This window comes from Lontra canadensis, unplaced genomic scaffold (assembly GCF_010015895.1).
Source record: "Lontra canadensis isolate GAN:19392208 unplaced genomic scaffold, GSC_riverotter_1.0 scaffold46, whole genome shotgun sequence".
NCBI classification, from domain to species: Eukaryota; Metazoa; Chordata; class Mammalia; order Carnivora; family Mustelidae; genus Lontra; species Lontra canadensis.
Genome location: NW_022631040.1, coordinates 169,609 through 186,256, shown reverse-complemented (window position 1 = coordinate 186,256; position 16,648 = coordinate 169,609). Strand labels below are relative to the sequence as shown.

The 16,648-nt window shown below is 36.4% G+C and overlaps 2 protein-coding genes across 6 annotated transcripts in view; one reads left to right on the top strand and one right to left on the bottom strand.

The window, feature by feature from the left end:
• Positions 1 to 6,782, bottom strand: part of KCNT2 (potassium sodium-activated channel subfamily T member 2) — a 344,381-nt gene extending 337,599 nt beyond the window's left edge. For all 5 annotated transcript variants that reach the window (XM_032872884.1, XM_032872885.1, XM_032872886.1 and 2 more), the window contains exon 1: positions 6,567 to 6,782. In XM_032872884.1, the coding sequence (XP_032728775.1) occupies positions 6,567 to 6,661 (95 nt within the window). In that variant the 5' untranslated portion in view covers positions 6,662 to 6,782. The remainder of the gene's footprint in view (positions 1 to 6,566) is intronic.
• A 550-nt stretch (positions 6,783 to 7,332) lies between these two features.
• LOC116876611 (complement factor H-related protein 4-like) overlaps positions 7,333 to 16,648 on the top strand; it is a 102,347-nt gene continuing 93,031 nt past the window's right edge. The window contains exons 1-4 of the mRNA XM_032872880.1: positions 7,333 to 7,461; positions 7,556 to 7,589; positions 7,882 to 8,101; positions 16,029 to 16,132. Of these exons, the coding sequence (XP_032728771.1) occupies positions 7,333 to 7,461; positions 7,556 to 7,589; positions 7,882 to 8,101; positions 16,029 to 16,132 (487 nt within the window). The remainder of the gene's footprint in view (positions 7,462 to 7,555; positions 7,590 to 7,881; positions 8,102 to 16,028; positions 16,133 to 16,648) is intronic.

The window sequence follows — 16,648 nt, the reverse complement described above, 5'->3', positions numbered from 1 at the left end:
CAACTGGTTCGATTTTATTGAAAAAGTATTTCTTTTTGCTTCACTTTCTAAAAGTAACTTAGATAAGGATGGTGCATAAGTAAGACAATATTGACAATACATAAATATGCTGATAAAAACAGACAAACCAATGACAAAGTGATTTATGAACATGTAAAACATTTTAATAAACAAGAACATGATTTAGAAAAGCCCACAAAAATACCACATCCACTATGGACAATAAGAAAATAAAAGCATGGCCTAAGCCACAGGTACACATTATGATTAAATATATTGTTAGTTTAATTTTTATTTTGTACTAATAATGAAGATGAAAGCTCTACATGTTTAGCCTTCATTTGTATTATTTCCTATACTACCTTTCAAATGTATTTTTGCAGAAGTTGAGTTACATTACTAACAGAGAAGGGGGAAAGTTAGTTAATAATTTTGATAAAACAAGTTAGCTGAATCATTTTCTTTGTCATCCATAAAGAAGTATGCTTTTGCACCCATCCTCAAGACTAACTTGAAGCCTCCATGGAGAACCTGTTTAGTACAAAGTTTAATCTCCTTCGGGCACCTGGGTGGCTTGGTCTGTTAAATATCTGACTCTTGATTTCATCTCAGGTCATGATCTCAGGGTCATAAGATCAAGCCCCACATGGAGCCTGCTTAAGGTTCTCTCTCTCTCCCTTTCCCTTTGCCCCAGTACCCCTCCCTCTCTTAAAAAGAAAAAAGAAAAGGAAGCTTAATTTCCTTAAAATATCACATAACTTATGCAGAAAATGAAATTTCTGCATTCCAAACTTCCTTATTCAAGACTTATTGTACATAAAAGTACTCCAAAAAGTTACAAGTGTAATATTCACAGAAGAGGTATTACTAACACATAAGCATATACAGAAAGTGGATATATATATGACAGTAGGTAAATGGTGCAAACTTTAAAAATAAATTCCATGTAAGAAAGTAAATAAATAAATAAATTCTATGTAATCTGAAAGCCACATTTTTAAATATATTTTCTTTTTTTTAAGATTTTATTTATTTATTTAAGAGATCACAAGTAGGCAGAGAGGCAGGCAGAGAGAGAGGAGAAAGCAGGCTCCCTGCTGAGCAGAAAGCCCAAAGGGGGGCTCCACCCCAGGACCCTGGGATCATGACCTGAGCAGAAGGCAGAGGCTTTAACCAACTGAGCCACCCAGGTGCCCCGAAAAGCCACATTTCAATTATAAGGTCAGGTCAAAAGGAAGAAATCAAATACATTTTTATATAAAATATTAATGTCTGAATTCTTAAAGCTACCGATAAACAAAAATTATTAAAAATGCATATTTCTCTGCATTGTATGATTTACACTATATGTATCTAAAGTCATTTTATGCACCATTACCTACTTCAGTAGTAGGCAATTTTTTTCTTTCCTTATTCATGGAGCTTTCCCTTAATGTAATAGACAGTGCTAAGAAATATAGCATTATCTATATTCTCTTAACAATAAATGTTTAAATCATTTTTATAGATATTATATATGCAAAGTTGATTCAACTATATAATTAAACAATAAAAATAATACTCAATTCATTTTACTAACACAAAATATTTTAAAAGTGTATTTAATGACCTGAACTTACTAGTTTATAATAAGTACTTTATATCAAATGGCTACTTTTCAAAATAATATATAATTTTATTAAGGGAGATAAAATCAGTAGGTTATATAAATGTGCCACTCCACACCCGTTCTTCCAATTTAACTTTATAAAATAAATTAATATATTTGCATTGTATGATATCTAAAATTACATATACTCCAAAAGCTTTCCAAACATGTTTTTGCCATTTTATAAATACCTCTTAAACTACTAATTCATTGAATTGCACTCTTTGTTCAAATCCTTTTATGATTTCAATTATTACAGTGCATTAGATGACTTGCTTACATTACTTTTAAATGCCACCTATAAAATATGAAAGATAACACTTAAAATTACTAGAGTTGAAATAACTGACCAGATATTTGAAAACTGAATGGTGTTAATTAAATAAAAGGCCTACTCCTCTGTGACTGCAACTGAGAATTGTCCACTAACAGTAATGACAATTACTGAATTATCAACAGTCATGACAATTCATCCACATCAAGGGCATTGTGTTCCAAACTTTAAAATTGCTAAGTCATGAGAGGATGAGAAGGGCTTGTTCTGTCTTAAGACATTTAAAACTTGAAATTTACCAACACTAAACTGCAAGAACATTCTAAATCTTTTTTGTCTTATAAATCGTAGAAATGTTAAAACAATAAACAGTAGACGTGAAGGCTGCAACAATTCTACATATTACAGAATGGCTTCCATATAAACCAGTTAAAATCAGTCTCTAATCATATTAGTTTTAATCGTAGAGTAACTTTGAGGATACTAAGTATCCTAAATATTAGATTCAAAATATATAGAATACCTTGAGTCACCCCTAATACAGTGACTTCAGCTATTTTATTTTCAAATAACACTGACTAGCCTATGAAAAAGGGTGTATGATCTTCTTGACAATCTTAAAATTGAAATTCTGCAAAAACATCATCATAGCATAAACAATACTGTCAATATTCAGGAAGGGAGCTTATCTCTAAATATATCTGTGAACACCTCCTGACAAAGCACTGCTTCACATTCCTCCTTATATTGTTCTTAAAACCTAATTTAATAAGGCCCTGAGATGCAGCATGTAGTCAAATACTAGCTGAATGGATAAATGACCATTAAGAAATATTTCATGAGCCACTTGAATTAGATTTTTGTGTTTTACTCAGGATGCCAAAGAAATAAATGTGAGTCATATGTGCAACAGACATCTCTAAGCATTAGCAGTGTTCTCGTTTAGCAACTCTCAAAGTTATTTCATGGCCTCAGAGAACTAATGTTATTCATGTGCTAAATGTGCAGTTCTCTACAATGCTATGTCTAACTCTGCTCCTTTATGTCCTACTCAGAAAAGGTCATCAGAATGCAAATCAGGGAGAGGGAATTATGTAAAGATGACACTGATTCATACACACACACACAAATTCTATACATAAGTGTGTCACATGTACATACATATTGCGTTACGTATACACTTAAGCACGTGTATACGTGTATACGTGTATACACGTGATACGGTATAAACTGGACTATCCAAAGTTAGTTCGCAGAAAATCTATGGTGTAGAGACCACCAAAATTCCCCTGTCACCACACTCCACACATCTATCATAATGGCTTACTCATTTTCACAAGACCGTCAATCATGCCTTATTAAGATTTAATTTAAAAAAATTTTTGAAAGATTTTATTTATTTGACAGAGAGAAAGAGAGAGAGAGCACGAACAGGGGGAGGGACAGAGGAAGTGTGGCTCTCCACTAAGCCAAAAGCCCAATGTGGGACTCGATCCCAGTATCCTGGGATCATGACCTGAGCCAAAGGCAGATACTTAACCAACTGAGCTACCCCGGCATCCTATAATTTAAAATTCTTAACATGAAGAGCAAAGTAGAATGTGCCTACTTTCCCATCAGCTGATTTCTCCATCATTTCTAGGATATGACTCTAGAAGAAGAAGATACCCAATCTTGGTTCAGATTCCCCCAGAAGCGTACCTTGAGATAAGGATTGGAGCATAAGTAGTTTATTTGGGAACTGAACCCAGAAAATACCAGTAGGAGGGAGAGGGGAAGAAATCCAATTAAGCTTGTGTTATTAAACCAATTATAACTATGGGCAACTGGAGTTTGTCCCATTGGAAACAGTGTAGAACATGTTTCAGAATTATCACAACCAAGGAGTTAGAAAGCTAAGGTATTTATCTAACAATTCCTTATTTATTCATTTACTCAGAGGCACTTTTGACCTGGGGAGCCCCTGAGACTGGGGAAGTGATGGGGTTGGGGGAGTATGACAAAACAAAAAATAAAAATTTCAGGCAAAGAATATTCATAGAAAATAGCCTAAAGAATATGAACATAAAATAAATGTATCTGTTGGTATAAACCATCTACCCACTCTTCTATGAAAGAATGCTTTCTCTTCAGCTCCATAGGAATTTAGTCCATGATAACTGAGTCGAATAAGAAAGCTCCTTAGACTCAGTTGCGAAGAGGAAGTTGTGAGCACAACAAAGACAAAAGAGATGACTTTACTTACTGCATATTAATTTAGAATTCTGAAGAAACATAACAAAAGAACTGAAAATTGCTAATCAGAAGTGAAGAAGGGAACTAACATTTAATGAGCACATAAACTGTGCTAGATGTTGCTTAATTATTCCTACAAATTCAAACAAACTTAATGGAAAGAACTTAGGAGTTTCTTGAAGAATCTGAGTCACAAAGAACCAAATTCAAGTGTCATCCTTGCACTTATAAGATATTACCAAAAGGAGCATTTAATTTCCCAGAAGCTTAGTTTCCTAGTTCCTAAAATACACACACACACATAAACCCCTGCAGACAGACAGACAGACACACACACACACACACACACACCATTAGCGTAGTTAACATATTAGATTAGCCAGTGCTTAGTGCCAACTAAGTGTTAGTTTTGTACCTTACAGAAATAAGATTATTGAATTTCATAATGGTCAAATGACTTGCCCAAGGAGACTCAGCTAGTGGGAAAATAAGCAAAGGTTTGAAGTCTGAGTCACTATTAACCCAAGGATCTTGTCTTCAAAGGACAACAAATGGAACCAAAACTCGATATTAAGTTTTCATGAAGCCACAAAATCAGTCAAATGGATGAACAATTTTTTTAATGTTTAATGCCTTATTTTAATAGTAAATATGGCCTAGACTTTAAGTTAAACTTGTGCTAGCATAAACTTCTATTATAATGGATATTTTAACTAACTAGGTGAAACTTTTTTTTAAATAGCAGTGACTTAGTTGGGTAGTATTCAACTAACCAAAATTCCTAGTTACTGAAATATATCTGCAGCATCCTTGGAAAAACGAAGGGAATCTCATGAACAATTAACATCTTGGATACAATATTAAAAAACAAACAATCTTGTCACCACAAGTCCAAAATATATCCTCTGTGAATTCAGTCCATCTCACAATTTCTAGAATGAAGATTTCTATTCTACATAATGATCCCGTGGTCCTGAAGTAATAAATATAGATTCCATCCCTATAATCATAATGGTACATTTGGTAAGTCATTTAACCAGGCTAATACAGTTTATCTAAACATCAACTAGCTTTACTATTTATTTAGATATTCATTTCCTTCTCTTCAGTCATCCAGAACACCTTACTTTCCAAGCATACTGGTAAACTGGCATTTGTTCTTCTAACTCTTAACAAACACATGTGTTTTGCCTTTAAAAAGAGGTTGCATTGAAATATTACCCTCTGAGAAACATCCATACCCCTTTAAATTACTATGAAACCAAAGAAGAAGTCCAAAATTTATGCCCAAGATAAAAGCCTGTGTGTGTAGAGACAGGAGTTGGTATTGGGAGCTGAAATGGTGAGGAAGAAAAGAAGAATATTTCCCAGTGCTGAATCGGGATGAGATTTTTGAATAGGACCAATAATGGATCTACTTTGTAATTAAAATAGAACATTAGTGCCAAACTGAAATTCAGGGAAATATTTCAATTGAGTTAAGAGCCTGGTTAGTATACATAGCTCATTTAAAAACAAAAACATATGACATGTGATACATGAAATGACTCTTCCAGAAAATACTAAATTCAATGAAACATAAAATGTGCCTTTTAAATAATGAATCAGATAGCTGGAGGAATTTCAGAAGTTCAACTAGGTAAAGCAGTAATGCTCTGGATAAAACACATGAACAATATTTTGCTGGTAATAAACATTTTCTCTCTCAAACTTAGTTTTAATCTTGTGACATATATACTAGCTGGGTTAAAAATATATTTACTACCAAAAGGTTGGGTCATGCTCTACAAACACCATTACTAACTACAGTCACAGTTACCTGTTCAAAGTTGAGTATTTTCAGTTGACGTCATTTTCCCTAACTACCTGTTACATATTTAAACCAACTGTCTGTCTGTAACTCCAAATGTTTAAAGAGCATAAAATTCCCAGTAGCAGGTGAACACCTTAACAAGAAAACACTGACAAGGAGTAAGCAAACGGGTGCAAGAGATTTTAAGTTTCTTATGTGCTTTTTCAATCAACTTGGATACATTTTTCAAATTTTAGGAACACCTAAAGGGAAAAAAATGAAAATTATATGGCACTGACACTGCGTGCCATTTGGATGTATTGTACCTCTAGCAGCAGCCTTATACACACCGTAGGAAAGCGCAGATAGACAAAAGAGTAAGTACCCAATAAATGCAATAAATGCTTTGCAAGGATAAGAAAGTGAAAAGGAAGAGCTCCTTGTCCACGGCAATTGCTCTATGCAGTCAAAATGGAGAGACGTATCAAAGAGTCCCTCTCACTCCCTCCCCCAGTCTCGGGCTCCCTTTTCCTTCTCCCCTGTTCCCCCTCAGCCTCCCTCATCTCTGTCTCGTTTTCAGTCGTGCTGCCGGAGCAAAACTGCACCGCACCACTCACCTGTCGTCGTTTTGCCATCCCTGGTCCCCTAGCAGCAAATCCCGAAACCTGTACCTAGGAGGCAGAGGGGGCACTTCGCTCTCCAAATCAACCATCCTTCCTCAAAGAGTGGGAAACATAAAACGACGAATGGAGAAGAGGAGGGAGAGAGAAAGAAAATTCTGCGGAGTAGAGGGGGAGGACTAACAAGATGTGGGGGGCCACAGAGGGACGGGGAAGGGGCTCGGGGGGGGGAGGGGTCGGCTCCGTGCCGGAAGCTGAGGCTGAAAGGGGGCTGGCTCCTCTCTCCAGAGGGTGTGATGGGGATGATGCAAACCGAGCCCAGGAGCAAAAGTCTGGCTCTGACAAGAATCTACGCTGCCAAGGAACCGCCCCCAGGCTCGGCACCGCCTCTGGTCCCCAGGACTCGGGGGAGGCGGGAACGCAAAAGTTACTTCGCGGAAAAAGAAAAAAAAAAAAAAAAAAAGGAAGAAAGAAAGAAAACCAGAACACGCACGGTGCCTAGAAAGAGGGGAGGAGGCGTGCGAGCCGCGCGCTGGGGAGGCACTTTCCTAAAAGGCAGGTCGAGGAGCCTCCTCCGAGGGCGATCCCGACAGCGGGTCCCCGCGCGGGCGTGCACGCGGCACAGCCCCGAGCGGGCGCGAGGGGGACGGTGGGTTTGGTCCCAGCTGCGGCCAACCCGGCTCTCCCCTCCGGAGCCTTCTCAACTGCCGCGGGGGGGCCGAGCCAATGAGACTCCCCCTCATTAGCATAACACCATGACGGCATGGAGGTGCCTTGGGGACAACCAATGGGGGCGAGCCTAATTAACGGATTCCCGGGGGGCGGGAGCCGCAGGGTGTCGGGAGTGTTCCAGGTGCCCCACGCGCCTTCGCTGGGCTCGCCTTCGGCTCGGGTAAGCGGGGTGGAGAGTGCACCAACGTGGAGAGGGAATCCCCGCTCCCAGCCTCAGGAAAGCCCCCCCTTTTTTTATCTTTTTTTTCTCACAGTCTGAAAGAAAGGAAGGTGTTTCCCAGATTCTGGGTAAGAATGAAGGGGCCACTTTAGGCCGTTAAAGAGAAACATTTAGATGAGGGCTAGGAAACCACATCGAAACGCCTGGAGGTTTAGCACTAGCAGTGGCAATTAAATTACTGTTGCTGCTGCTAGTAGCGCTGTGGGCTTCCAGGTTGCACGGCCTTAGCCTTCGGAGTTCCCCCTTAGTGGCCCAGACAGTCAGAGGAAGAAGTGAATCCAAGAGTCTAGAGTTGGTTTTTCCGTATCAGCCGCTGCTTATAAGAACCTTGGGGTACCAGCCCTCGTTATGTTTGCGCAGATTATCTCCTGCCAAGCACCGATTTCATCAGAGTATACGGAGTCCCTCAGTACTTAGCCACCTGGGAGGCACTGGGCCTGAAGACTCAGAGACTTTACCACCCGTCCCCCAGGCTCTCAGGAATCTCATACTTTGCTTGGAGGTATAAGTTTAGAAACGTAGTGACACCTAATAGGAGACAAGGTTATCAAACCTCAGATAAAGAGATGTGGAAGTCCCCGTGAGATAACACACTTAATTCATGGAGAGGTCAAGGAAGACCTTGAAAGTGAACCAAACCTTCTATATTCATTTGCAACCTCTGTAAGGTAAGGGAAGAAAGCAGTGAAGGGGGTGGGGACAATAGTAAGAGCAGGGGCTAAGTGATTAAGAAAAAAAAAAAAAAAATTTGGTTTATTCAGGAGACGGGTTAATTTGGTATGGCTAATTCTCAGTGACGTCATGTAGTGGAGGGTTTAGACACAAAGTTGGAAATGCAAGAAGAAATCAGCAGAAAGATAGTATTAGATAAAATAGGATGAGTACCTAAACATGAAGAATCACCATAGAAATAGTCATACCCTACGTCTCTATCTTCCAAATCCCACCCATCTCAAATGACATATCCTTTATTAGATTTCCTGATTCTCCCAGCTAATGATGATGCCTTTCTTCCTTTGAACACTTCCTACCCCTGTGAGTATTTTGCTTTTAGTACTTACTGTAGTCTGTCTCCTCCCCTGCCTGTGGCTTATCTTTCTAGCGCAGTACCTTCAAAACAGCAAAATCTCAGCAGATCTATGTAGAGATGCATTAAAAGCTTTTAAACCTAGAAAATTAATATTTTTTCACATTTGCTGTAGCTCCAGCATTATGTATTTGTTTATGTTTCTTTGGCATGAACTTTGGTAATCACTTTGCCAAATGAGAATGTTATATCACTGCATTGTTAGTTTGGGCGTGGGAGGAGAAAATATCTGGTTTATATTCTGGAGCTTATTATCTGCTGTTATGATAATTCTATGAAGTTTATTTTTTTAATATTCCAGGTTAATATTTTTATTTTAATAGTCTGCCTTTAGACATTTGGCATAAAACTATAATATTTAGTATCAGTAACAGACTCAAAAAAGGGGGCCACTAAAAAAGAAAACATTAGCTATTGAATGATAGATTCCTGAGAAGCTGGACGTTAGAGTAAAGCAATAATATTCTACTTTAAAAAGAGCTGTGCACCCTTATTTTATTGTTACAGACTTAATTATTTGGCTTCCAAATGCCCAGATAACATTTGACGAGGAAGCAAATGTATTAAAAAGAAAAAAAATTAAAGAAATAAGTAAAGACCTGCTCAGCTAATAGTGTCATAGCCCAGCTGTTAAGGATACAAATGGTACAAGGTATCCTGATGTGCCAAGCCAAACTGGTTGGAGACTACTGCAGTAATGATACACTGATGTTCTGTGTGCTTTCACATTGTCACAGTGAAGAATCTTACACTTCTAAATTAAAGAAAATTCTAAAAATAATGCAATATAAAAAACTATCCTGATTCTTAAAATAAAGCAATATTTGAGCACTGAAACTTAAATTTATAATTGAAAGATCCTCTTGCTGTCCTTTATATTTTCTTTTCATTTTTCTTTAAGCAGACTTTTTATTTTTTGTCATTAATTTTGACTTTAAGTTCTCCCACCTGTCTTTCTACACTTTTATTCTGTTTTTTTTTTCATGTCATGTCATGTCATTTCCTGCTGTTAAAATATATTTTCCTCTCTCACTCTTTTTATCTTGGTTTCCTTTTTCCACTGTGTTCTTTTAATATCCCATTTCATAGACTCTTTTTCTCTCTGTGTGTATGAAAGCTTTCATTCTACCATAACATGACATTCGATTTTTAGAAACAATTTTCAAACATGGTTCTGTTCATCACAATTTTGCACCTTACTCAGTGGTGTTTTTAAGCCCCTTAATGAACAGCTGGTGTCGATCAGAGCAATGGACTAGTTTGGTCCCACATGAACAAAAGAGTACTCACACATGAACAAAAGAATGCTCACCAAAAATCTGATTTATTATGCTGATGGAATAGAAAATATCAAGAATGAGGATTAGGAAGAAGATTGATTCTCTAGATTTAATTTTTATTCTAAAGAATACTTTTGAGAGTAACTTCCAGTCTCTTTTTTTCAGTAGGAAAAAAATTCTTAAATTTTTTATTTATGTACTTTGATGATTATGCCAATATTTAAATATAAAAAAGATTCATTCCCACGAGTGAAGAATGATTTTATTAACAAAAATAATTTATTGATAATTATCTTGTGAATAATGAGTGTAGTTAGGATCATAGAATATGATGAGGTTTTTTTTTGTTTTTGTTTTTGTTTTTTTACATACTTCATAGTTGCTTCATCTGTGGAGGCAGAAAAAGCATATTCCACATCTATTCTGATAGCATCATTTAGCTACATAACATCTCAGTGTGAAGAAGACATATGTTCAATTTTTTTTAACAAATATTTATTAAGTAGTTACTATGATTTGAACTTCTCATGGTCTAACGGGTGAGAGGAAGAGGAGTACATGTGAGAGGATAGACCATCCAATAGCCACACTAGAATGTGATAGCCCCCAGTAGTAATTAGCACTCCCTGCTCTCTTACTAAGGAGCACATACAGACTTCTAATTCTGGTTTTGGAAAATCAGGGAAATCTCTCAGGAGGAGCTGATGTCTACATTAATGGATGAAGAAAATGAGTGAGAGAGTAAGGTGGAGGCAGAAGCAGTGGCAAATATTATAGGTAAAAATAATTAATATAAGAAAGCAAATATTGTAGGTACAAATAATTAACATAAAAAAGCCTGGCTGTCTCTGTCAGAAGAGCATGTGAGTGTTGATCTCTGGGAGTCATGAGTTCAAGCCCGAGATTGGGTGTAGAGATTACTTAAATAAACAAACTCAAAAAAAAAAAAAAAGAAAGAAAAGAAAGAAAGAAAAAGAAAGCAATGGCATACCCTAGCAAGTGCAGAAGTATCATGTAGTTGGATTTCTAGGTGGGTCCCTACATGAGGAGAGAGCAGAAAGGGAGGAAGAAAAATCAGCAGGAAGATTGCCAACCATTTACTAAGAACCACATCTGAAGGGGCCTTGCATACCATGCCCACAAAGTTTGGGTTTTAACTGAACACGATGAATCTTTTGAGGATTTTAAGTAGGTAAGTGACAAGATCACATGGTAGCTGTGTATTTAATTGACTGGTGAGGAGGACAAGAGTGGAAGAAGGAAGACCATTTATGACCTATACAGTATTTTAGGTGAGCTTTTCCAGTTGTCTGAAATGAGGCAGTAGTTACAATGCAGATGGAAAGTAGAGGACAGATCTATAGGAAATTAAGAAGACAGTATTGACAGGACTTGATAATTGAGAGACTGTGAAAGTTAATGGAGAGTGAAGAATCAATGATACTCTCCGGACTCTGAGGATGAGTAAATAGATGACAAGTAGTACTGTTGGGCAAGATGGGAATACAGAAATAAGTCTGAGTAAGCAAATTATTACACTTTGAGCCATCAGCAAAACATCAAATGGAGAAGTCAAGAAAGTTTGGATATGTGAGTCTTAATACCAGGAGCAAATTTTTCTCCAGAGATATCAAATTAGGGAGCATAAATATAAAGGAGGCTGTCCCAACAGAGGAAAGATAAATACACCTGACCCTTAGTACTGTGAGCAGAGTCATGCAGAGGTGGAACCTACAAAGGTGCCCAAGGAGAAGGGATGGATTAGGAGGTGGGCACAATGCCAAAGGTATTTCAGTTTCTATTGCCAGAGTATAGAGAGACATATGTTTCTCTATTTTCTTGATTAGTTTTATTCTGTGACCCTTGATTCAAGCTCAAATAGATTCTGTCTACAAGAAGAAAAATGTAACAAATCCTGTCCTATATTCTAAGCATGTCCAGCTACATGAGCAGAATCATTTTTAGTTCAGTAACTTTGAAAAGAAGAAGCAATAGAGAGAAAATGAAAAGGCAGAATTCCATACTCGATTCACAAATTCCACCTGAAAAAAAGCACAGGTAACCTGTATAAGAAAAGGCCATTTGGAGAATTCATAAGAAGCTATACCAATACTTAACATTATTTACCCAATACTTCTCTTGTCATTTGTCATTCTAAAAGGAAAACTTGGCTGAGAGGTAAAATGCGTATGCAAAACTTACAATGGAAACCTCTCAGGAGACAGGTGACACTTCACTGTATTAATAATGATATCTTCTGTGATCTTCCTCCTTGCTTTCTTCCCTCTTCTCATAGCTTCCTTTAAATACACATCTTACTCAGTGTCATTCTTAACAGTAATACATATTTCCATTTATCTGCTTCTAAACACTCTTCACTTGACCGAATTTTTTGGACAGAGAATATAGAGACAGAGGGAGAACTATTTAGTGCCAAATGTGCTTCAATAACTTTGATGCATGTTCTTCTACCATAATCCAGGAATAACACCCACATTATTCTTCTACATATTATACACACAAACATGCACACACACACACACACACACACACACACACATTTAGAGAGGAAAAACCTCCAGTAGTTTGGGAAAACTCCAGTTTTCATCTTGGATCACTACGTTGGTAGGATCCCAAACCTTGCTTATTGATAGAGGAGTCACCTTGCTCATGATCATCCCTCAGCTCTGATCCTTGTCATCTCCTAGCCTGCTAAAGTAAGGAATGACAACTACCACTTTACTTTTTTCACAGTTGTTGTCAATCAGTAGATGACTATCTAGTAAGGAAATGAGAAGTTACATATATGAATGGATGAGATCATAGCTTTGCCAAACATCAGAGCTTGAAATATTTGAAAATGAATAGTTACAGGACTTTGCAATAATTCTGAAAATTAGATAACACTGTCCAAATGTAAAAGAAGGGAAAACAGGTTGAGATGTTATCCCCTAGCTATAACGTGCAAGGCCATGATTCAAAACATTGATTTTGTGACTTCTGAGTGCATAAGCTTCCCAGTATAGCTGAGAGAGAAGGTTTATGGTCAATACCAGTAGATATTTATGTTTACTAATTGGTAATCTAAATAATGAAATAGAATTCAAAAAATTGCCCTATTAATTCCCTACTGATCCACTTTGCTCCAGCTTCAATTACCTTCTTTTCCACCTGAGGGACTTCCCATTACTTGTTTGCCCTAATCTTTTTCTTCCCTTCTTCCCACAACTGCCTCATAATTTCTTCATCACTTCTTCACAGAAAACTTTCCTACTCACCCAACACAAAGAGGCCACCTAGTCACTCTCTGTTATCAATCAAACTGCAATATCATCAATTTCAACTATCTCTTTAAAATATTAACTGTATCCAACTTTACTGTGTTTATTTATTTGCTTTATTTTTTCCTTGCTCCTCCATTCCCAACACTATGTCTGCTTCATAAGGGTAAGGACCCTTTTGGTCTTGCCAGCAAGAGTAGTGTCTAGTGTAATAGTATGGGCTTGAAAACATAGTTTGCTCAGTGATGAAAAACAAGAAAGGAAAGTAAGGAAGGGCAAAAGGGGGGGGCAGGAGGAGAAATTTGAGATTTGCTCCAGTAATTACCTAAATTTTTCCATTCCAATCTGGGAAAATTGCATTGTGCATTTAGACATTGTTTTTAAATGATTATATATGTATGCATGTGCACGTATCATACAAACTAAATAAGGCATGAAGATTTAAATAACATTTGTCGGATCCTTATATTGAGATGTAATAGATTTTTTCTCATGCAGGGTTTGATTTGAGAAATCCAGTAATGTTTTCATGAAGGAAAAAATGCATATACGGTATTGTCATAGTAATTGAAATGGTTTTTTTGCATTAAAATATGGTCATTAGACCTTACTGATTCCTCTGATTTAGAAATTTAATTTGTAAGGAGAAAAACTTGAGGTGATTCTGTATTATTTCTATAATATATCAACAACTTATAAAATTACTATCTATTCATTCCAGTATTTAAAATGACCACAGACTCATTAGTTTAAAATGTATAATAATTTGACAGCATTTTATATTAACAACTAGGTAGATAGTCTTCTCATTTTGAAGATGATTAAACAGAGGCAAAAAAAAAAAAGCTAAAGTAAGTCACTCACCAGCCATTTCAGTATAAGTGATATGGAAGTCCAATTTTCCTGATTATTATGCAATGTCCCTAGGCCACAAGCTAACAGTAGCTTTCATTGCAAATACCATGATGGCATAAACACAGTATATAACAAGTCAAAAAAGAAAACTTACACAGTTTTTTTATTCACAACAGCTTTAGATACATTGAGGTTACTCAATGTATCTAACTCAATGTATCTAACTCAATGTTAAGATCCTTGACATTCATATATTTTATTTACCTATACATGTTGTAAATATTAATTATATTACCTTTATATACCAAATTTGGATTTTTATTTATTTTCATATAGCTCCATTTCAAAATATTAAATGGTGACTCTGTGTTCATTACCATCTTAATTTGTACAGTTTGAGTGTAACAAATTATAAATAACATGAGCATTTACTATTCCTTTTTCTATTATACAAAAATAATGAAATTTTAAAAAGTGTAAATATGGATACTAATGACAAGATGTTAGATATTCATACTTCGAGATTGAAAAAAGTGGAAATTGAGAGGCGTGGCCATAAGCAGCAGCTGTGTAGCTCACTTGAGCTATTTTCAGTATTTAGGAAAAGAACAAAATTACAGAATATGAGATACATCATTGAAGCAAAAGATATATGATTGAAGACGTAGACATGTAAAGGTGATACATAATTCACGATTTCACCTTCTTTTTAGCTTTCTGAGATTGGACTGCTTCATTTGACATGTTGTATGTATCATTGAAGGTAATGAGCTAATATGTATCTCATTTTCAGTGAAAATGCTTCCTTTTCAGCCTTAGATCACTCTAATCTGAAGGGTACAAAAGTTGTAGGCTACCTTTTAGACACACACACACCCACACACATTAATTCTTAGTAAATCCTAATTCTTAGTAATTCTTAGTAAATCCTTTGCTGCAGTTCAGGCTCTGAATTCCAGCAGTGGGTAGAACTTGACCTAAAACCTTCCCTTACTCTTTGCTTCCCCTTACACCTGGCCCATTGCTTCCCAATCCATCCATCCGAAAGCAGTACTCTTTGTGATCACATACACAAGTTCTGAATGTAGACTGCTTGGATTTAGATCGACACTGGCATTTATTTGCTGCTTGACCTTGAGCAATTTATTCACTGTGCTTCAGTTTCCCCTTCTACATAATGGAATAATTAGAGTGCTTATTTTTGGAGGATCAAGTCCATTAATACATCTAAATATTTTAGAATGGTGTTCACCACATAATTTGTCATTTTTATTACATGTGTTTTTCAAAATGTAGGCATCCACACATTTAGAAGTCTTTTTTTTTAATATAAACTCATCTTTGCTGTTTAGCAACTAATGAATTTAATTATGCTTTTCAAATTGCACACAACTGGTTGAACAGCTTTGATTACCTTTTAAGAGATAAACTAAAGTATGTATCCTCAAAGCAATCGAAACAACATAAATGTACTAAAGTTGCATAGAAGAAAACCTGGCTGTTCAGTGATTCTTCTGAACTCCCAGGAAAATAATAAATATGGATAATCAGAAAAGTACCTTAAATATTCCCTAGTTAGAAGCCAGATCATGTAGGCATTTAAAATTAAAACAAGCATCTTGAATTATATTCACATGCAAAGCAGAAAAAAAATATGCACCATATTGAGTTCAGATGCAAGAAGCTGAACATGTGCTACAGAGCTAAATGAGTAATGCAATTTTTACACTGGGTCCACGCAAACTTTGCAGTTGCAGAAAATAAGGATATGGCGAAAAAGAAATCTGGAAATGTCATAGCCAAATCAATAATTAAGAGGGACATTCATCACCTCCTACTCAAATATCAATACAAATATATTGAAGTATGGATTAATATGGAGGAATGCAATATTCGATATTTAATATAATTAAGACTGACATTTTTAACAAGGCATTCACTCAGATTTAGGAAACATAAACAAGAAACAACTCTAATTTGTCCTCTGGTCTTTTTGCCCACAAGCCTACGAGCTTCACTTGGACTTCAGCCCTGGGAAAATCACCAAGTTGCAAACTGTGGTGCAGAAAAGCTGAATGCATCAGATGTTAATGACCAGACAGCCAAAAGTGAGTTTTTCACCCAATTTCCTTTATCTTTAATAGATTATTTTCCTAGGAGTTAACTACTAAATTGTATAAGACCATGATTTCTCTGTGGCTTATCTGTTTTACCCAAACAACACTTCAAAAACAATATATTCATAGTTTAATATACTAGAACATGGATCAAATGGAATCAAGATTGTGGAAATAATAAATTCAAAAATCTTTGCTTTTTATTTTCCCCACCAACTGTTCCTTCTTTCCCATTATTCTCCAATGTTTAAAGCTCCTGCTAAGGATCAGCTCCCTGATAAACCCATCACAGAAGGACTGATGCCAAGTTTCTAGGTGAAGCACAGTCACTTAGAAAGAGCAAACTAGAAGGTAGGTCATTTATTTATGCTGAGTCATGTGAGAGCTAATAAGTAGGAATGAATCAAGTAGGAGAGAAAATATAAATCTTCAAATCATCACTAAATAGTAATAAAGAGATCCATGTTAGAGATACTGCAGAAGCTGGGTGGATCCCGAAGGAAGAAC